General features: G+C 38.0%; 2 protein-coding genes and 1 long non-coding RNA gene across 6 annotated transcripts in view; 1 reads left to right on the top strand and 2 right to left on the bottom strand.

The window, feature by feature from the left end:
• LOC136238967 (ABC transporter G family member 20-like) overlaps positions 1-5,261 on the bottom strand; it is a 73,609-nt gene extending 68,348 nt beyond the window's left edge. The window contains exon 1 of one of the 2 annotated variants that reach the window (XM_066029689.1): positions 5,000-5,261. In XM_066029689.1, the coding sequence (XP_065885761.1) occupies positions 5,000-5,133 (134 nt within the window). In that variant the 5' untranslated portion in view covers positions 5,134-5,261. The remainder of the gene's footprint in view (positions 1-4,999) is intronic. The other variant, XM_066029696.1, reaches the window with a different exon arrangement.
• LOC136239005 (cytochrome P450 4F6-like) overlaps positions 1-23,715 on the top strand; it is a 71,018-nt gene that overhangs the window by 16,584 nt on the left and 30,719 nt on the right. For 2 of the 3 annotated variants that reach the window (XM_066029748.1, XM_066029741.1), the window contains exon 1: positions 16,399-17,092. The exons of the other annotated variant lie outside the window; for it this stretch is intronic. In XM_066029748.1, the coding sequence (XP_065885820.1) occupies positions 16,913-17,092 (180 nt within the window). In that variant the 5' untranslated portion in view covers positions 16,399-16,912. Of the gene's footprint in view, positions 1-16,398; positions 17,093-23,715 lie in introns of those variants that run through there. 3 annotated transcript variants of the gene reach the window in all.
• LOC136239064 (uncharacterized) lies at positions 8,099-16,585 on the bottom strand. The gene is made up of 4 exons (XR_010693337.1): positions 16,415-16,585; positions 10,248-10,366; positions 9,524-9,575; positions 8,099-8,338 (listed from the first exon to the last, which is right to left on the bottom strand). It is a non-coding gene; the product is annotated as an uncharacterized lncRNA (long non-coding RNA).

Here is a 23,715-nt window from a genome sequence, read left to right as displayed (position 1 = left end):
GAACCACCTCAAACCGCTTCGAAATAATCCACTTTACTCAGCTATAAACTAAATGTCTATCTAAGTATTATCCCTCTAGGGACTCAGTCGTGGCAAGTCCTGTACTTGATTAGTTTCGTTTGCCTTTGTCTCAGGTAGCGTGAAACATGCTTCTTCCTGGCTAGTTCCTTTTGTTTTAAACTTCTAGACTCTTCGCCGCTTTCCAATGCATTCTTAACCAGAAAACATTTGCCAAAATTAACAACTCCATCCGCTAAAGTTGCTAAACTATTAGAGCAAATAATTATTATAAGCACTTTCTGTTTGAAAGTAGTTTATCTTTTTGCTGGTGTGAACGCGTGAAGAATGTGAAGCGGTTTGAAAACAGTTTGGATCAAACCAACTTGATAAAAGCGGTTCAAGTGCGAACACCACTACTGCATTCAAAGATTGCATCATATCTTGAATATTCAGTATACTTCAGTATAATTCCATACAAATTGGTCACCTAGCTTCACCTACTGAAGTGCATTGATAGGTGTTCATTTATCAAAGGGAAGTGTTCTTAGTGCTTTACTTTAATAGAATTAGCACCCTTTCAGTAGCAATTTAATAAGTTTTGGTGCTGATAGTCATTATGCAATCTTTGAACACAGTGTGTTTTGACCAGGTAATACAGTGTTAGATACTCTCCCCCCCTCTCTATATTATGAACTCTTGATGATACGCAGTTTTTGTCCAGCTACACATGCCATTATGTGTAGTAGATGGTAAAATACAGAATATCAACTAACATACAGACTATGGATCATGGATTTTTGCATTTTCTTATAAACAGAAACCAGCCTCACAAAAGCCTCATGGCACCTTGCCAGAGAAAGGTGGTAGCCATTACTTGTTTAACGGCATAGTTTACCATGTGAATCCTAATAATCACAATACAAAACAGCAAATGTGACCGGATTTACGAAAAAGGGGTCTTCCACACACATCCAATTCTATGAACTTGGAAAACCATAACTTAGTGATAATGAAACACGTTAATCTGAAATTTGCTCCAACCTCTAATTTATGTTGGCACTCAATACTGACCAAATTCCAAGTCAATAGCATTTTCTAATCTGAAGTTATGAGTCATCAAAGTTCGTATATTGGATGTGTGTGGAATACCCCTTTTCACAAATTCACAAATTGTAGTGACTAGTAGGAATCGTTAGCTCTTTCAATTACCCTTCGTAAAGGATTAAGATGATGTATTTTGTAAAAACGCTTAGTTTTCTAGGTGAATCCGATGAAACATTATAATTGTTTGGCTCATAGTGATTCTAGCACTTGTCAAATATAACAAAACAATGATGCCACACATCATTCCCTTATTGTAAAACCAAGGTTTAGCAGCATAATTCCTTGAATGACACTGAAACTGCTTCCCCCCTCTTCTGGCACCTTGACATTACTGATTAGGCATAACTAAGCCCAAAAGTGCATTCAGTGCGACCCATAACATTTCCAGTACACTGCTACAAAACCTAAAACAGTGAAATTTTATGCTGACTAATGACTAGCGTAATTTACAGTAAAGCTACTGGTTTGATTTTTTCACTGATAGACATTGCTACAATAGTTGAAAACAAAGTACTGTATAATGGTCATTTTCTCCACATTTCAAACACACTTTCTGTAACAACTTTAAACAGGCTGTAGGACCAGGTGTCCTACAGACCTTCAGCACTTGTGCTGTAAAGCCTTAATATATAAATAAATAAAAATAAATTCTATTTTCCAGTAATTGATGGTTGGGGCATGTGTCCAGGTGTAAACTTAATTTTATTATAAGTCTGGAATTATTTTTTGATGCGAAGAAGCAAACAAACTACTCAAAAATGCAGACAATAACTTTGATAGTTAGTCTGTAAAGCCACAGGAAAGCCATAATGGTCCACTGCTAATTGACACCTTGTGCTGTTAGTGAAATAAAATAGAAACAAAGGTAAGACCATGATGCATAATGTGGTATGTCACCTGTTGGGTTGAAGCGACATCTAACTGTGGAAATGTTAGGCCAATAGTCTTAGCCATAGTTGGGTTAAGCTTGTCTATCACCTTTGTAATGGGAATTGTGTGTATTTTCCGTCATGACTGGATTGATCGCAGTGACACTTCTTGTACTGTTTTTTGTTTGTAACACTGTGTAACAGACTGCATGAACATTGCTAGAGAGGAAGTGTAATGACCTCTTCACTTCTCAGTAATTGATGGTCGGGACATGTGTTCAAACACAAAATTAATTCTATGGCATTTCTATGGCAATTCTAATTCTATGGCAATTCCTTCATGCCGAGCCACAGGTTAGCCATGATACACTACTGCGAATCGGCACAATGTGCTGTCAGTGAAAAGATATGGGGCACAAAAGAAGGCAAAGATAAGTCCACGGCGTGTTCAATGCATGTATTGTGGTATGCTAAAAGACATATGTCTGCCTGAAGTGGCATCTAGCGGTGAAAAAATCAAGCCAGTAGCCTTTGGCATTATTGAGCTCCACCTGTCTGAAGGCAATAGTGTGTGAGTTAATCAATCAAATTCTGCTAAACAAAATTTTAATTTTTGTAGCAACTTATTGGAGCATTTGGGTCAAACTGAGGGCACTTTTGGGCTTGGTTATACTTCACTATGCAATATTGGCAAAGCTATTGTGAGAATTTTAAAGCAAAATGTTCAACTCTGTTGAAGAGAATTGCTGAAATTCAGATCACGGATTGATTTGAAATACATGTAATTATGAAACTGTTTGATAGCTAAATTTATAGACAAAATTGAAATATTGTAGTCTCGCCTTTCTTTTTTTGTGTGGGGCAGGGAAAAAAAGGGTCTGGTGAACATAATATAGCATCGTCGTTGGCCTATCCCAGGATTCCACTGCACAGCTTCCGGATTGTTTATTAGTGCGAATGATGTGATCTGTTGATGTTTCCATCATTGCATTCTCATATGGAAAAGTTAACAGAGATTTGCTCCAGGTGCACCAATTTGTTTACTGTACAATTGAATAGCTTCTATTGTATTGGCAATTTATACTCGCATATATTTTCATATAAAATATATGGATTACAGATTCGCAAGTACCTTCAGAAAGAGCAGCTCTTGGGGAGCAGGATGATACTAAATGAAAGTTGATACGATGAAGCTCATCTTGTCATTTTGGACCCAATCATCCGTAATATAATTCCTATGGAGAATTCAGTCAATTCTTATTATATTCATTCCAAATATCTTGTGAAATCGTACCAGATTCGCTGCTAGACTGTTATAGCCTATCCTTAGCGATTCTAACAAGCCAAAGTGAGCACTGATACTGTAAGCTATAGCCTGTCAAAATGATACCAAAGTCAGTTGTTAAATATCAGGCAATTCACAGCAACATTAATGCTGCGTTTTGGCATGGATTCTTTCTGGCTCAGTCTGATGAGTCAGTGCACCTGTCATGAATTGCTACTATGCAGCATACCAAGTCTGTAGACGATTCATCTTATCAGAAATGTCCCAAAACCTACAAAAAGGAAAAATCCAAGACTTTATCAATGAAAATGTATTTGCAGCTACTTAATTGCTTTGGTCTTAATTACACTAATCACCTAATTTGTCCCACAAATTTCCATAAATACTCTGTTTCCTATCCACCACCTACATCTGTTTACTGCCACCTCTAAAAATTCCATTATTCCATATATATTCTTCTATTACTTTCCGTTTTTTTCTTGCATACTGTATAGGCTCAGTAACATCGATGTTGTAAGGTTGTCAGCTCACGTGTCAGCGTACTATCATGCTAGTATGTTTGTATTATTCCTGCAACATAAAACGGATCAAGGTACATGCTGAAAATGTTATTAGGCTGTTGCTATGGCTGTAACCAGTTAAACAATGGCTTGAAAAGTTGCCAATTCCATAATGGAAACGGACCGCCCGCCTGCATGCATGCATGCATACAAATATGCCTGAGAGGAGGACAGGAAACAGAATAATATTTACCAAAATGATTACCATAGTTACTGCTTTACTATCTATGGCAACAAAATGCAAATGGCACAATGATTAACAAAACACACCATTCGCACCAATAAACAATCAGGAAGCTGTGCAGTAGAATCCCCACAGCCTCGGGATAGGCCACACAGCGACAATGCTATACTATGTTCACCAGACCCTTTTCTTTCTCCGCCCCCACACAAAAGAAAGAAAAGGGTCTGGCTACGTGAGACTACCATGTACGTAAAAAGTTTTGAGGTAGAAAATTTCATAGATGAATGACTATGGAAAAATGTTGGAAGAAAATTGTGGTAGCTAGGCAGTTATTTTAGCTAATTTAGAAGAAAGTTTTTGTAGGTGAAAGGTGATCTACGAAATCTGCGAAAATTTCCACCTCGAAATTTTTCATGTATACGGTAATCGCCAAGCGTTTTCCAAGTAACTGACTCCCTGCAAGGGGGGTGGCACTCTAATATGTTCTGTACTCTGATCTTCGTCCTTGGTCAAAGCGAAAGTCAAAAATCACGCTAGAAATTTTCAGTCAGTCAAAAGACAAGCATATATAGCTTTAAATCTGTATAGCACTATCGATACTTTCAATGTAAATGTAAATTTACAAACTTTGGTCAAGAGCCAAGTGCGAGTTTCAATGGTTAAAGCTTATTTTCCACTTTGACCAAGGATGAAGATCGGAGTACAGTATATATTGTAGTGCCACCCCCTTGGCTAGGCAGCTCGACATTTCACAGCATTATTAGCCTATTCTTAGTCTCGCGTGCCAGACGGTTTGTGTGGGGGCGGCAAATAAACCCCCACACAAACCGTCTGGAACGCGAGACTAGCCTATTCTATGGTGACATTGAGAGATGGTACATACTGAAACAACTGAGGATTTACTCAAGCGGTGATGCTAAGGAGACCCTAGCTGAAGAATATTTGATAGTGTGCACATGGACATGACGATAAAAAAGAGAAACGAAGAACATCTCACATTGATCCGTACTGTACTTCCATGTTGACCGAACGCAACACATGGTGCGCACTGCGCCCTGTCCCATAGAACTTGTGCAATTCTTTCACCTGTAGAGCCAGTAAACTAGGAGACGCACTGCTGTCTGATCCCATATTGAGGTCTAGCTACGCTCCTTACGTAGACGAGGCGGTGTACAGGTGGTAACTATCTATCCTTCGATATTATTATATCCAATCTCGAACATGTTCAACCGCAAAATTACATACTGTAGCTAACTGTGCACCACGTGTCCAGTCAATGTGCATTATTTTATTATTAATTTTATTGAATATCTACAGCTGCTGGCTGAATTTTACCGCCTTAACATTGCCAATCACTACGATGTACAATTGAAATAACAGTGCTAGTGTAGTGAAACATGAAACCATTTACACGTATCTTATTATTGTAACCTTAAAGTGTTTAGCCGCTATTGCCGAGCTTGTAACTGAGTAATCCTCGTGGTAATCCTTTGATGCTTTAAACCATGGCTCTGCTGATAGCCAATTAACAGCTCCATCAGATAACCTCAGTGACTAAATTATTTGGTGTATAGGAAGCATTGGCTATTTAATATCCGAGAAAAATTAGTCAGTTTCTCATGGAAACTTTAATCCGCTTTAGTTAGCTAACCATAAAGCTTTTTAGCTCAAACGTGGAGGTTTAGATAGGCTATGTGTAAAGTACGTCCACAATAATTTTCATACGATTTGGTTTAACCATAGATATTATCTATGGTTTAACCGTGCACGAGAACCAGCTGATAGCTAGCTCGTGTCCGAGAATAGAGGTGGTGACATGCCCGCATATTTCCGATCACACCTTCCTGCAAATGAAATAGAAAGAAATAAACTATGGCTCTGCTGATAGCTAATGAATAGCCTTAACAGAAAAAAAAAAAAACAGCTCTAACAGATGGTGTTAGTGGTAGCTAAGTCTTTAGGCCACTCCAAGTCATACCTTAGTTTCTGGTCACTCCCAAGCCTACAAATGGATGCGGGCGGGCGGATGATCAGGACTTCAGGACTATAGACTCTACCGGTGGCGGATCCAGGATGGGGCATTTGGGGCAAATGCCCCCCCCCCCCCCCCTTCAAGAAATTGCATACAAGATCGAGATACTCTAATAAAGCAGTCACAATGTTCATGAGGCAGTGTAGCTTACCTATGAAGCTATAAATTTTTACATAACAGACGTGATATAGTTGGTAAGGATAACTAGCTATTATTGTCGTGACTTTTTTTTTTTTTTTTTTTTGGTCTTCAACTGGTTTTCAGCAAGTTTTTTTGGTCTTCAACTGTTTTTCAGAAAGGTGCCCCCCCTCTTTCCAAACTCTGGATCCGCCCCTGTCTACTGTGACAATATACTGTATGGTATTATTATTTGTTCAATTTAGCACATTCATGTTGATTTTATACTTAACCAACAACATAAGTAGTTGTGCTTCGGCAAAAAATGCACTAGGAAAGTTGTTGATGGATCATGGCTAGCTATACACTGATGTATAGCATTTAAGTATATATTTATTTATTTATTTAGAATATACTATAGGAAATGTTTTGCTCATGTAGCTACTTATGCTTTCCAAGTGAAATAAATGTCTCATTAGCTATGTCAGGAAAGTATTACTATGACTTATAGCTAAGTTGTTCAAATGATAATGATACACAATGAAATTTAACTTCTATTTTCACATCAGAAATTCTTCATTCAAATGTAAAGTCTTAGCCCACTAGCTATGTGTTTCCAGCCTTCTATTCAGTAACCTTGAGAAAAGTAACTGTCAAAGTTTTGAGTCATTGAGTGCTCCAGACTACTGTTTTTTAGTGATCATCTGGGAATGTTTAAACTATAAGGGTTTCTACTTGCCAATCTAATTTTAGTTATGGAAAAGTTTAAGTTTAAGCTCACCAAATGTTGCCGGCTTCCATACCCCTGTAGTGTTCAGTGATAAGGAATTAGACTAATCATTAGAGGACTACATTTGAATTATAAAGTTAAAGCTATGGCCCATATGCATCTGCATGGACTAGTAGTTAATGCTACTGAAATTACTTTGGTTACAGAAGCATTAGTAACAGTTATAATCTGAACAGCTATATAATCAAGGACAAAACTAGCTATAGTTAGAAACATTTTATTAGTGTGGCATATATACCTAATATATACCTAATATTAGAGTTAAGAGTAGTGTGACTGCTCTATTGGAATCCCTGAATGCTCTATTGGAATCCCTGAATGCTCTATTAGAGTATATCGATCTTTTGCAGTAAAAAATAAGTGTCTTGCTGGGTCACGTGCACTTAAGCACCTGTAATATTAATAATAGTCTTCATAAACTAGGGTTTCAGGTTTACCATGCGGGCGGGTGACCAGAAACTAAGGTTTGACTTGGTGTGGCCTTAAGTATTTTTTCGTATGATTCCGTCCAGCAGTTTACGAGAACGAGTGTCTGAGTATACATGTGTGCCCACCACACAAAATCTTGTGTGAAACACTTGCAACTTATTTCACACATTTCCTTGTGTGCTTAGCACACAAAATTTGCGTGGTGGGACCACATATTTTTGTGTACCCCGTACATGACTTTTGTGTGTCTAGCACATGACAGCCATGTGATGCATACATGATTTAGGTGTTTCCCCCACACTAGCTTTGTGTTATTTACCATAATATAATACCTTAAAGCAATAAAAATCATACAATAAAAGGTACAACTTGTGATGTATGTATTTGGTCTGTTTTGTAGGCACCAGAATCAGGTGGGTAGGAGTAACATGGACAGCTAGTCACAGACACCCCCCCCCCTTTCAATATGTGACTGTTCTATTAGAGTATCTCAATCTTTACTGCTAGGCTAACTGTAATTCCTACATGAGAAATGCATATGTTGACCTTGGTTAAATCTTTGCCTCAAAGGTGATCAACTACAGTAGGCTCCTGTATATGGCACACATGTGAGATTAAGACCAAGCTCCACCAGGAAATCAATATAACAGCATCCTTCAACACATCCATGCATAGATGACTTCTCGAATACTGTATCATGTACTGCAATACAGAATGTTGACAAGCTATAATTTTGTCAAAAAATGTTTAGAAAATTTTGCATGGTATACACATTACACAGAATACAGAACATTAAATGAACCTTACTTCAGTATGATATTGATGACCTAAATCTTTACAAATTCAATTACATCACCATACACAAACTTTAATGTTTTGTTCTATTTGAGTGTTCTTTGAGTGAATGGACACTTGTTCTATGAGAGCTTTTCTGACCTGTTTTCTTTCTAAGGTCGCACGATTGGAATCTGTAGGAATAATATGGTGCACATTAACTTCATTACAAACATGTGACCGGATCTGCAAAAACCCAACACAATAGCGCATTTTTCAAATACCTGTTTATTAAATATTTATAATCTACTTAGCCAAGTATACCTTCTGGCAAAGTTTCAGCCTCATATACCAATAACTTTCAGAGTTACAGCCCTACAAAGTAGCAACAACAGAAAATCGATTTGTACAGTAAGCATAGGGAAATAAATTACAGGTGCTAGTTTACTAAAACGGTTGTAACTTACGAACGAATTGACGTACTGGGCTGAAATTTTCACCATCGTGTTTGCCATGGATAGGGGAATCATGTACTGGGTAAGTTTGTCCTTCTATCACCCTTCTTCACTGCATACAAAGGAAAAATTTGTGAAGAGAAATCGATCACGTACGATCGCTTCGACGTGACGTAAACAAACTCTCATAACTTGCATATCCTTGGGTCTACTGGAGTGAAACAAAGATTTTCCAACTCCTCTTGAGTAGGCGAATAAGAAGATATCCAGGTTTTTATTGTTACTTCCTTCCTTCACTAAGAAAGAGGCATTCAAAAAATTTACAGAATTTTTTCAATAATACACAAATATTTCACCAAGAGTTCATAATATATATACTGAGGAGAGTATCCTACTCTCATATACCCCTGTAGAAGGGCATATCGTGAAGTCATGACGTAACACTTCTGAGTTTGCCCATTTTTCTTTGTATAATTAATGATGTCATTAGTTGAACATGGTATTGATTGAATGCGTGCCTAACAACGTCTCTAGCAACCAAATTAATCTAAGCGTTTCTCACCGAACTACAATCGTTCCTTCATGGGTTAAGACCGCTTTGTAGGCGTTTCTTGCTAGGCCATTCGCGAATACGGCTATCCTGAGCGTCACGAGTGTGAAACGGTGCTAACGATTCTTGTACTTTTATGGCTGCTTGTACGTCACAAACCGCAACATCTTGTTGTCACGTCATAACTTCACGATACGCCCTTCTACAGGGGTATCTGAGAGTAGGATACTCTCCTCAGTATATATATTATGAACTCTTGATTTCACCCATTGTTTTCAATTCTTTATACTGGAAATTTAGGCTTGCGCTATTGTGTCGGGTTTTTGCAGATCCGGTCACATATATACATGCACTCAAGAAGTATTGCTAGTTACCTGTTCATGATTTCTTCTGAAACTGTAACATGAAGGATCTCATATGAGTTTCCTGTAAATTTACACATCTTATTATGATTTAAAGATTGTGCAAACAAGAGATCATTATGAAAGGAAATACCCTTAGTAATTTAAATTATGAGCTGATGCAAAAAGATTAGCCTGGCAAATAAATGTACATATTCAGTTGGGATGTACATTAAACCATACACTAGATTCCAGCATGTGGGAGTGTTGAAGTGATGCACTGGTTATAACCGAGACAGAGTGGCTGCAACTGTGTGATTAGTAAAGTTATCTTTTTACCCAGTAGCGAAGCCACACAAAATAATTGGTGACATAACAATCACAATTGGTATTATCAAATAGCTAAATACAGGGGTCCCTCCTGAGTCCATTATCGGCCATTGATTGACCGAAAATAAAACAGTAGAAATGAATGTTGTATTAGAATATTTTGTCTAAGGTGTGCATTGTATTAGGGCAGGTAAACAAATAGGGCTTCATTTACCAAAACGTTTCGATTATTTGAATGCACTCAGGGTCCAACGAGTTTGGAAAATAGAGGAACCAGATTTTGACATGATTTGATTTGACAAGTTGACAAAGGTGAACACTGTGTGCCATTCACATACATGACCCCCCAAACACACACAAATTATTCCTACACCCGTTTGATGCACTGAACAACCAAGCTGAACTTTAAGCCACAAAAATAACTCACAAGTGGCACGTGCCATTTTGGGTTTCATGAAATTTCTGCCCTTTGTGTCTTGTCTCGCCATTAAAGACTCCAACCTTACCAACCATCTTCTATGGCTGCACTGATAACCATTGGTTCTCCTACAGAAAACAAAGCACAGTGACCACACCTCCAACGACTATAATGTACCACCAGAGGATCACTCAAAAAGATGAACAACTTGAGATGTGAAGATTGGGTATACAGGCTGTGTGTATGTACATTATACATGTATCTATGCTGTACATAACAGTGTATAACTGCATTGAAGCAAGAGTACATAATAATAGAAGAGGGAGGAGAGTGTCTAACTCTCAATATAATCCATACAAACACACTGCGCTCAAACCCTCCTGCTCAAACCCTCCTACTTCAATCCATAAAACTTCTATATAGTAATAAATCAATACCTTTAAGTGAACAGAAGACTGTTGATATTTCCTAATTGAAGCAGTAGAAGTACTACAACCTCCTTCATAGAGCAAGCCATTTGTCACCTTTGGTGGCTATGGTTGATTGCACAAGGTCTGAGCACAGTGAGTTTGGTGAATTAACTGGAGTTAGACACTCTCCTCCCTACTCTATTATTATGTACTCTTGATTGAAGGGATCCAAGCAATAACAGATAGCAAACAGAGATACGAATGACAGTTCTATAACATGGCTCTGGAAAATCCCTACTTTTACACTGAACAGATTTTGATAACATGCCAAAACATGCTAGTTAATATTTATAAGCACGCTAGAAATTGTTCACTCAGATGTTCTATTTAATGCCCATCACACAGCATATTGTGTTTAAAACCATCGAGTTCAGTAGACCTGAGCAATAGTTGTGTCTATCGATCATTGTGATAGCGAATAACAATATTATTATTGTGATAATGGTAGTATACAATTGTACTATCGTGATAATTATATTACACATGTCTGTGCTAAGTCAAAAACATGGATAGTACCGTATAGCCGGAAAGTTTGGCAAATTTGGAAAGTGAATGATGTTTCGCCAAACTAAAATCCGCCAAATCGTTTGTCAATAAAAATCTGTATTAGCTCAACAAATTCACCAAACTTTGTTCTCGCCAAAATCCTATCTCGGCAAATTCGCCAAAGTTTCTGGCTATATGGTATTAAAGTTGAAAAAACTGTAAAAGTCCTCACCACAAAAATTACAACTGTAGTACATAATTGTTTTTACTAATGGAGTGTAAGAAAAGCAGATATGTGGAGCGTAACGGGATTATTTATGAGTGTCTGTAACTGGTAGTGATATTGTGATACTGTTATCGTGATGATAGTGATAGTTGTACTAATGCTCAGCTTTAATTAATTGTGATGCAGAAGTACTTCTATATCATTCTAAAAGGTAAAGTACTAATCCTTTAGTAACAGTAAGGCTGGTTTTCTGAAGCGACTATATAATTCTACCAGTGATTTACCCGCTATACATGTTAGTAGCTGTGAATTACATTTAACAGTTCTCTATTTTGCTTCAAAAGGACCTGAATACCCTTGGCACTCTCTTGGCAGATGAGATTTAACTGTACTGCATGTCCTTAGATATACTAGATCCAAACACCCTATTAATGTCAATTACTACCTCTATAGAACGATCTTGAGGACAACTAACCAGCATAAGTATAGAGCTCAATAATTCTCTATCATGGTCAGACCACATTACCAACACTGCCAACAAAGCTATGAACTTTCTCAAACATCACCATACCCACATCACACACACAATTGTTCAAAAACCGATTTCAAAGCATCAGCATTAGTGCTCTGCGATATACCGGTAATACTGTTTATCATACTGTTTATTGTGATAAATTATCATAACCAATTGTCATACCGTGACAGCCTTTGATAACCAATATATCAAAATACCAGTATATTAAGGTTACGGGTTAGGCTCTTAATAATAGGTTATTATTTTTCGATGCGCGATGATGATGCAATAGTGGCACCATAGAAACTCGAGCAGGTGTTAGTGAGAAGGTTGTTAATTTCAAAGTGTTGTATAGCCATGCGATAATAGCGGAGGAATCATATATACAAAGTGAGTGTTAATAATTTACTGAGGAAGGTACACTGTAGTCAAGCGTAAAATTGGTTGAACCAGCATTTAGCACTACTGCTTAATGTGGTTATTATTCATCAAAAATAGCAGCTGTCAGCCAATTAGTACTAATTTTTTACGGTAGTGTCAATGGGTGGTTATATTATCTAGGTCCTGTTGTGGAGACTTTGTGGGAAAACTGACTAGAGGCTGGTTAGTTATCATATCTTTCAAGGATAATGACCATTAGTTCTGCTACGGAAATACTGCAAGTCCACTACCGTGCTGTTACAATTTGATAACAACTCAATTCGTTCGTGGGGACCTACAGTTGTAGAAATCACTAAGTAATAGCTTGTTAATGCTAAATATCATGATGTACCTTCCCATGAAACCAATCAACAGTTTCACTGTTTAGTGCCTGCATTTCTGTACAAGCGCTTCCCTTGTTGAGTGTATCACCACTTATATATTAATATATCACTTGTACATTAATATACCACGTATTTTTAGTATGTTCTTCCATGCAAAATGTTTAAAACAGAACTATAAGCAAAGCTCCTACAAAATTACTTATCTGGTAACCCATAACCTTAATGAATACCAGCAAGAGTTTATAATGTGTTAGGGAGAGTATCGAACTTTGCTATACGCAATGAAAAATGAACCCGTAAAGTAGCCTGCATACCTTTGTGTCCTCTCGTAAATCTGACCGCTGTTGATTGCCCAGATTTAACACCTTCTTTGTTTGGTCGGGTGGTCCGCATTGAATCCCTATGGTTAAAGCCCCATCTAGACGTGTCACTTTCACGATCAAAACTGTCTAGGCATGGAATGGCAACCATGATGAAACCTCGAATTAAGATGTCACGCGCAAAGTTGATATCTATGGCTTTCGAGGTTAGTTGGCTGTGCCTTTCTCTTTGTACTGAGTTCCTCAGCGCATTGTGTCATACTTTTACAATGCTCTTTCACTCTGTAGCCCAACATGTATGAGTGCACCCATGTACTTATAATTAGTCACCAATCAACACTAATCACCGAGTTGTTTGAACGATGCCATAGGACTTTACGGGCTCATATTTCACAGGGTATAGCGTAGTTCGATACTCTCCCTACACCATTATAAACTCTTGATACCAGTATAGGATTGATTTTAACCCAGCCTTTGCTGTTTATTTGTTGATAGTTTAGCAGACATGCCCTAAAAAACTTGAGCTTGTCACATTACAACACATGCCTACTTGTACTTATATTTTTGGTTTTTAGGATGCATATCACTCCATACTAGGTCAAGAAATGATGCAGTAGTTACAATAACAAGCTAACTATATACCGATATAGGGAGCCTGTATTCCGCGGAATACGGAATAGCAAAATTACGGAATAAGCGAAAATCACATTCTAAATATTTTGTTATTGTTTATAGCCTCTATAACATTTTAATATACATTCCTCACCTCGTAGAGAACACAATCACGATGGCACCGATCCTCGGAGCGATCTTTAAATAGGATATGTACAAAGATATTCATTCTAGAACAATCTAACTAAGCTAAACTACTGTTAAATACACTTCACTACATAATCACTAGAAAACTAGAAGTTCTTTGTGCTATACTTGCTCATACCAGCTGTCACACATGAGCAGCTAGCTAGCTAACAGGCCGAATAGTTTAGGCCTGAGGACAAAACAATCCACCCCCTAGGTAGCTAGCTACCCTGCATGCATGGAATAATCTGACCTTTCTTATAACTCTGTTACCATTTCCTAAAGTGTTTCAAATAAACTCGGAGAATAATACTGCTTTCAGCTCCCAACATCAGAGCTCCAACCTCGGCTCTAACACTTCGTATATAACTCTAATAAATTTGGGCAGTTACTCGTGTGTGACAGCTGGTATGAGTAAGTATAGCACAAAGGACTTCTAGTTTTCTAGCGATTGTGTAGTGAAGTGTATTTGATGGTAGTTTAGCTTAGTTAGATTGTTCTAGAGTGAATATCTTTGTACATATCCTATTAAAAGATCGCCCCGAGGATCGGTGCCATCGTGATTGTGTTCTCTACGAGGTGAGGAATGTATATTAAAATGTTATAGAGGCTATAAACAATAACAAAATATTTAGAATGTGATTTTCGCTTATTCCGTAATTCTGCTATTCCGTTATTCCGCTATTTCATATTCCGCGGAATACAGGCTCCCACCGATATACCACAATATTTTCCTGTTACTAATACCGAATTTCAATACCGCCGAGCAGTAATCAGCATACTTTAACATTTTCCAACCCATAATGGAGATAGAGTTTGAGATCCCTAAAGAGCAGATAATTATCCATTTCTGTACCATCTATAATGCATATAAAAATTCTTATTACTTTTCTCAATGTGGAAAACGTTGACATGAGAAATATTACTAGTCCAGTTAGTGCCATACCCACACCACACACACAATTGTTCATAAACCGATTTCAGAAACCAGTAACACACCCTACATCTAGTCTTTGGCTGGCTTCATAGCATGCACCTGGTTGAAATATATCTGGCTGGTGGACTACACTTGTCAACAATGAGGCGGAGCCTAAGAAGGGCCAGAATATTTCCAAACATTGGCTTGCATACGACATATCATGCTTTACTGAACCTATAGAAGTACTTTGCTCTAGAAATTTACAACATACTTACTGTATACACAAAAATAAGAATGAAATTCAGAGCTTACAGCTTGTTACAGGCTTTAGAGGTTACGAAAGTCTATAACCTTGAAGAAAAGTTGAAAATAGATTATACTTAACTCACAACAAAATGAGAAGCTGTAGTCTTAAAGCTTAAGTCATAAAATTCCCTACATGATACTGCTTTGAGCCAATTAATAATATACCAGTACATCAGCCCATTTGCATGGCTCACTTTCAAGCCAAAATATACACTGTAGATATACAGTATCATAGGCCTTGTGTACTGGGCCTGCACAGGTTGTGTCCTTTTCATTTTCTCTTATTTGCGTGTCTCTTCTCTTACTAGGGACTTTAGTGAGTTTTATCGCAAAAGACTCATAGGGGAGCCTCCCAAACAGTTAATACAAAGAAGAATTGGTTAGTTATTGCTCAAGTCTTCAATCATGTGTATCCATGGCTCCAGATGTCAAGCTCTGGACACCCTGCATTCCCTGTTCCAGCAGACCACATACTTGCTGAGTCCAGGGTGTCCACTGTTTGTAATTTACTTATAGGCTCCCTTCGCTCTATTCTGTTCTGTAGCTTCTGTTTGTAGGTGTAGGTATAGGCACAACCTTTTAAACAGAACATCTTAGCATAGTGTTACAGTGTGCTGAATGGGCATGCCTTTAGGGCCGGTTCCTGTACCTTTTAAAACATAAAATAGAATATCCCATAATTTAACACCCAAATACTCTGGCAACCAGGCTGTTATTATAGTTTCTCAGTATCTCCTATAGACCTTGTGTGCACTAAGGCATGGCACTTTATTACATCATTAAAATAATGCATCCACCAACTTTTGAGGGCAAAAACATGCACATTCTATATATGCTCAGAAAAATTTTTTTAATGCTAATACGAATTGAAGGAATCATACTGAAAGATATAGTGCTGCTATAAAGTTATTAGGTAATAAATACATAACATACTTGTGCCATGGTGAGTTATTCCACTTAAAAAAAGATTTATACTCAATACTTTTGCCCTAAACCATTGTGAAACCTGAAGCCGTAGCTTTGCTGCGTAGTGCACACAAGGTCGTATCTAGCCATCATCGTACATTTTTTTATACTTCAGCAGGAATTAGGACCTGTGTAGCAGTGATGTAGTATACACTACCTTTAGCTGTGGTAATTATACGGTTAACCATGTGATTCCAAAAACTTTCAAGATTCCAAACAACGCGCGTGTCTGTTCAATCACATAAATTTGCGTAAGGTTTAAAGTCGCTACCATCGAGGCTACCATAAAGAAGATAGTTTCATAAGTACAGGAACTAAAACTGGTATGGAGTGTCGCAAAGGAGTCACTGGGCCTCCAGAATGTACGTGCGTAAAGTGTGCAACCCAGCACATACATCGAAACATACCTCTCACAGCGATTGCTCCACTTTAGGACTGGTCAAGAATCATCCCTCCAGTTCACACCACCTTGTGTGTACCAGCCACACGCTAGACTGGGTACCGCACACGGACTCGTGTGGCAGCCACACAAAATTGAATCGCGTGACCGTCACACTGGCACGTGTGAGCAGGTGGGCGTGTGGCTACCACACGATATGCGTGTGTCAGGCACAACCCATTTTTAACAGTGTAGCATGATGTCCTAGAATAGATAGCTTACTCTAGTTAGTCCATATGATTGTAATTGTATCATTGCGATGATTTGAAAGATCCTACTACACTGTGGTGCATTCGGCAATGTGGTCATCAAGAGGAGGAAGGGGCGGCCGCGCCAGACTAGTGCCATGCATGGCAACATAGATATTTTAATTAACTAATTAGCCCTATCTAGCTAGTTGATTGGCAGTTAAATTACAGCAAGAGTTTAAACTCACAGTAATCGACAAAGTGAGTGGCCAGGATCAATGGATATAACTTCTTCACTCCACCTTGGCTTCGTTGTTATTCTAATACTATTCCTGTTGTCACATATCACTGCTATTCTCCAAGTGGTTGGTTCATGGATCACCTGGTGTAAAGATATCCGGTATCTTTACTCACTGCCTTCTCCACCTGGAAGATGGTTGTCTGGAAATGCTCTTGATGTAAGTATATACAGTAGCTATATGCATTAGACTACTATTCATGTTGATTCCATGCTCAAGAATAACGTGACATATGGCGGTGGTATAATATAGCTAGATATCGACGGTCGTTATCAACAAAGTAATAACAATTATAATAATAAAAAGCACCACCAAAAGCTATATTGACACCACCAGACTACTTAGATATTAAGCACACTAGCTGTATCAAGAAACGTTTAGCTATGGTGATCGAGTTAGAGGCAAGCTAGACTATAATAGCTCAGGGGCGGATCTAGGATTTTTTTGAAAGTGGGGCTAAGCTGGACAGGGACATAGGTAACTAGCCAGACATTAGAAGATACCAAGCAAAGGCCCTAGTGGTAAGATTCATGTATCCAATGTCTAATTAGCTATTTGGAATTATGACTACGTTAGTGTGCAAAGCATGCCAGGGTCTGGCGGCATGCCAGGGTCTGGGGGCATGCCCCCCAGGACATTTTTGAAATTAGGCTCTCTAAAAGTAAATCTGAGAGTGTTTTAGCAGTTTTTAAGTGGAAAATATTGGTCAGTTCGAGGGGTCCGCAACAAGGGCGAAATCCTGGAGGACTTCACTGAGATCCAAATTGAAATCCGAGATCTCGCTCATCATATTTCTCCGATTATTCCCGTATAACTCCTGAATTTTAGATCACGTGAACCAGCCATGTGCGACCTTGTGCTGCCACGTCGCGAGTGTAATTAGCTAATGGCTGATGACTCTAGGAAAACGGCGGTTTGCGATAGGCGAGATGACAGTGAAGAAGACCAGCACAACGAGAATCAAGATGACGATGACGAAGTGGAAAGTCTTGCAGTAGATGAAGTTAAGACCCTGCAAAGAAGCCAAATCGGAGCCTCAATCGGAGCTCATAGTGGAGATAATAGCAGAGACGAAGTGTACGTGTCTATCATATACCATGCGGGTGGGTATGGGAAGGGGTGCGAGGTGTATACCGTTGTCCATAATATCGTGCTAGTTTCCTAGGACTATCATCCCTTGTTGCAAAATATTTTGCCTTCAATACCATGCAGACATACTCGAGTTTATGAGCTACATACAGGAGGTGTATAGGGATAACCAACCGAGAAAACAACAATTAGCTATATATACTAGCCAGTTAGTATCTTTTTTTATTTATACAATGGGATGTTGAGAATTGTTTGATATTATTCAGCCACAAACTTTAACAAACAAATTGCATGGGCTCCAAGCAACATTCCAACTACACAACAAATATTATGACATGCATTGCTGGGATTCTTCAGTAGATAGAGCCTCAGGAATGACATCATTCCTAAGGGATTGTTTATCCCACTATTGTAGCACTGCATGTCTTACCTATACTAGTAGTAGTATCTGTATACAGCTTTCAGGTTAACTGGCTCTTGTTTCTATCGGCCACTATACCTTGCTTTCTCAATTTGGGTAGTCGGAACATGATCACCATGCACCACAGCAGTTTACCCAGTTCTGGTATGGTTACCAAATTCCTTGCCATTTACTGTTTTTATTAGTATTGTGTTAGTATAATAATATTGCTACAAAAAAATGGCCAGCATTTTCCACATCATACACTTTGTGGATATACATAAGCAATGCAACAATGAATTGAGATGGTAAAAAAGATGTTGCCTAGTAGACCAGGGAAGTTTTCCTGGCCAAATATGCATGCATGTATGCTTGTATGCTTGAAATTAATGTATTTATGCATTGTATAGCTATGTTGATGAATTGAAGTCGAGTCCGATACCAACAGTACAATAGAACTAATGAAGAAAATGCTGCCAGAATACGCTGTGAACTGTTTTTTGTCTGCAGGGTATGATGAAATGAGTGTTCTTTGCAACTTTGACATAAGTAATAATCCCAATAATGGAATAGCAAAGGTAGAAGATTTCATTAACAGACGATTTTCAAGCAACCCTAACCATAATCCAAGATCGTTAGTACCATTTGAATTCCCCCCTGGTCACAGAGAAAAGATTTGCAATTTCGTTCAAGAGCTGAAATGTTTAGAGAAACGCACTGGTAAGAAGAGATCCAATCTGTACACTGAATCCTCCACAGCAATCAAAAGATCCAAGGTTAACACCTATGATTGTAGTGGTAGCGTTATACCAAAACCCGATGTGACCATTGAATCTGTCTATAAACAAATTAGACATAGATTAAATGAATGGAAAAAGAAACTGGAAGAAGATGAAAGTCATTTGAAGCTTCTGAAAGAAGAAGAACATTATTCGATACAAGTCATTCCACAAATGTCGTCAGGTTTTTTCAAAGTATTAATGAGGTGCCACAATTCCATGAAATGCAGCAGTAAAGGCGTCAAGTTGCACCAAAAAAATCCGCAAGTCAGTTCATCACCATTTTCTATTTCTAACTGGACTAAACATGTAAGGTCATGCTTTGATAAGAAGTCAGTTGAACATCACAATGACCAGCCTCAGTTAAAGAAGTGCTTTTCCAGTCGTAATGACAAAGGCCCTACTGTGTCCAGTGACACTGTAATTAACTTGATGGATAGTAGTAACAATAGTAGTGGTAAACCTTTCAATGTTATTCCTGTAAATGTTGAAAATGTATCAAAGGGTGTTGAATCATATATAGAGTCTAGAGAAATGCATTCCAGTCCACAGATAAATGTTGTCAATTATAACCATTCACAGTCCCAGAATTCAATGGACAATAGAACTAAGTTTTTATCATGGTCCAATCGAAAGAAGCGATCACTTGTCAAAGCAGCGTCTGATCCATCACAAACCCGTATAACAGATTACCTTACAATGCTGGACAGTATTGAGAAGTTAACGGCTGAAAACAAACGACTATCCATGTTGCTCAGCCAATTAGAGTTGACAGAAAATGGTTCCAACCATACGTCATCACCAGCATCATTCACTAACATCTTAAGACAAATTTTTAGTAATGCTGAAAAAAATTCTGGTCAATATCCAACACATCGCAGGCATCTACCGATCTTAAAAAAGTTTTCCACAGTTCTGTTTATATTAGCTTGCCCACTGGCATATGAATTAATTCAGCAAAATATGCCAGAAGCTTTGCCCTGTATCAGAACTGTGCAAAGTGCAATTCACTCAGAGTATGAAACAATTGATGAAGGAGTATTTAGATTTAATGAACTGAGACAGCATCTTGATCAGTACGATGTTCCACTGTGCGTTTCCATAGCAGAAGATGCCACAAGAGTTGTTGGACGAGTGGATTATGATGTGGAAACTGATCGCTGTGTGGGCTTTGTTTTACCTTTAAATGAAAAGGGCTTACCTATAGTTGATTCATTTATAGCTATTTCATTTCCAGCAATTCAGAAAATGTTTATTGACAATGTTGTTTCAAAATATGCATATGTGTACATGGCTCAGCCATTGTGTGGCAGTGCACCTCCTATGTTGTTAGCTTGTCTTGGAACAGACAATAAATTTAAAGCTAAAGAAGTAATGCTTAGGTGGAAATATATTATTGAACAGTGTGCTGAACGACACATAAAGGTGTTGAGTTTTGGAAGTGATGGGGACAGTAGATTGATGAAGAGCATGAAAGTGTCTACATCTTTCAAGACTCCTCAGTCTGAACCATTGATTGCCCATCTTCCATCAAATGCCTTGCTACATGCTCCAACTATTCCTCCCAACTGGCTAGATTGGTACCACATTGAAGCTAATGGAATATGCTATGTTCAAGACATTGTACACACTGCAGTTAAATTAAAAGGTAGACTGCTTAAACCACAGATTGTATTACCTATGGGGAAATATTTTGTTAGCAGTAGTCATTTGCATGCAGTGAAGCTCACCTTTCAAAAAGACAAACATGGACTACGCCAAAGAGACATAGATCACAAAGACAAACAAAACTTTCAAGCTGTAATGAACATAACATCTGCAGGACATCTGCTAGCAGAAATACCACAAGCAAATGCTACAAAATGTTACGTTGACCTTATTAGAAATGTCATTGACAGTTACCTGGATAAAAGCTTGGATCCACTGGAGAGACTAGAGAAGCTATGGTATGTGGTCTTTTTCTTGAGATATTGGAGGAAATGGATAACTTTGAACAATAGTTACACTTTAGGCAACAATTTTATCACTTCAAATGCTTACAATTGTATCGAGCTTAATGCTCATGCACTGATCAACTATATTATAGCCATCAGAGATGATGTTAAGGAAATCAAATGCTTTGTTCCCTGGCTTCTAGGCTCACAATGCTGTGAAGTAACATTTATGGCAGCCCGAAGTATGAGCAGTATTTATTCAACAGTTATCAACTTTGGTATACTTGGGCTGTTACGAAGATTGCATAGGTTGCAAATTCAACTTGCTATCCAAGCTGAGACCCAAGCAGATATAGTTTACCCAAGATTATTAAAACACCAGCACAAAGTTGGCAAAAATGCAGAGAAAGATAGTATTACTCTCTTAATGGCTTCTAATGAGCAGATACTTGGCGCAGTGCAAAGAGGTCAAACCAGAGCAAAAGCAATGATAGAAGAGCTTGGAATGAGTGATCTGTATATTAAACATTCCTTGTGGGATTCAAATATAAGAATAAAAGGTATTGATGGAGGCATAGATAGGGGTAGTGAGAATAATGATGACGATGATAATGATGACAGTGATGAGGATAATGAAGAATGCAGTGTTAAAAAGGAAGTTATACCACTAGGCGAAGAAACACACGATGTACTGCTTGCACAGGAAGAATGCAGTGTTAGTGATGTAGAACAAATTGCCTATGACTTAGATAGTATATCCAAGTGCAATCTTCTTGATCCCAGTGTCAAGGAGCATTTCAAAGAGTGCCACAAGTCGTTCAAGCGTTTACCATCTACTACCATACCAATGTATGAGCGTGCAGAAAATCAGAATAAAAAGGTTAGGAAATCCACAAAACCATTTTCTACATTTTTAGAAATAAAAGCGCCAAATAATGAAACTGTTTTCATTCAAAAATCAACCGCTGTCTGGCTACTTCAAGAAGGGGAACGTGTTTCCACTGATCGTTTATTCAGAGTTAGGCATAAACAACCTTATAATTCTGAGATTCAACCAAAAGGAACAATCCCTGCTACTGCTGCAGTGTCTTTTACTGCTAAGCTTGATCAGATCAAAATAATAAACAGTCCTTCGCCCAAGAAACAAAACACTTTAGATACTGTAAAAGGCACAACTGATACAGCAGTAATTGATATAACTGATCTACCATCTGAATCTGATGAAGAGATTGATAATGATGTCTGGGTTAAAGTTGAAGGTAAAAAATTAAGGAATGTGGACAAGGAAGTAATATTAAATGGAAAGTGGCTTTGGGGGACACATCTAACAGTAGTGCAGCTGCTGTTGAAGAAGAGATACACTGACATTAATGGATTGATAGATGCTTCAGTATTTGTGCACAAAGATCAAACAATCTCAACTGGTAGTGTGCAAATACTGCATGTGAATGGTAATCACTGGATTACCATATCTACAATGCAGTGCAGTGATTCCAATTTTTGTGATGTGGTTGTGTATGATTCCTTGCACTTTCATTTGAGCCAGGCAACTAAGGTATTATTAGCATGACTAATCAAAACTTCAAGAAAAGAGCTAATAATTAAAATAGCAAACACTCATAAGCAAGCAGGCTCTAATGACTGTGGTTTGTTTTCAGCTGCATATTGCACTTCCTTAGTTAATCACCAGGACCCTTCTTTGCTTGTGTATAATCAAGATGCTATGAGAGCACACTTGGTTCGCTGCTTGGAGAGTAAGGCAATGGAATGTTTTCCTGTAATCAGAAACAGACGAAGTGGCACTGCACGATACGACAAGATAGCCGTATTCTGTTATTGTAGATGTCCTGATGATGGCTCCAAAATGATCCAGTGTGATGGGAAAAAATGTAAAGAATGGTTCCATCAAAGCTGCATTTATACAAACATAAGTAAAGGGAAAAAATGGTATTGTTCGAAATGTTCATAAACATGTATTTGTTTGCATGTTTTATTGTGAGCAATGTATCATTTACAGTATAGATTTTATGTCAATTCCTGTCCTGATTATGCATAATCACTATAATTGTATTATCTTTGTTGCTAGTTGCTGCTATCAATGAATGTACAGCTCCAGAGTTTTATTTGAATAAGAAAAAGTAGATATATACTATCATGCGCTTTTTACTGTAACAATGTATAATGTTCTGAAAAAATAATCATACATAACTTTTGATGGTATTTGAAGTCTGGTAATGTGAAATACTGAAATCCAACCCTAATGATATAATAATTAAGCCTGTCAAAATAGATATCTTGAAAGCACAGTGATCTTTTAAAACCTCACTGATCATCATGACCAGCTGCAGATTTTGAAATTCCATCCAGATCTTGAAATCCCATTGAGATCTTGAAATCCCATTGAGATCTTGAAATCCCATCGAGATCTTGAAATCACATTGGGATCTCGAAATCCCAATGAAATCTTGAGATCCCAGTGAAATCCGAGATCCTGGAGGGCAATTTGCTCTGTTGCTGACCCTCAGGTCAGTTTATTTCATTAAATTTTACTTTTCCATTAAATCAAGACTGATTGCAATA

This window comes from Dysidea avara, chromosome 1, assembly GCF_963678975.1.
Source record: "Dysidea avara chromosome 1, odDysAvar1.4, whole genome shotgun sequence".
Taxonomy (NCBI): Eukaryota; Metazoa; Porifera; class Demospongiae; order Dictyoceratida; family Dysideidae; genus Dysidea; species Dysidea avara.
The sequence above is the reverse complement of the archived record's forward strand: the minus strand, read 5'-3'. Positions and strand labels throughout refer to the sequence as shown.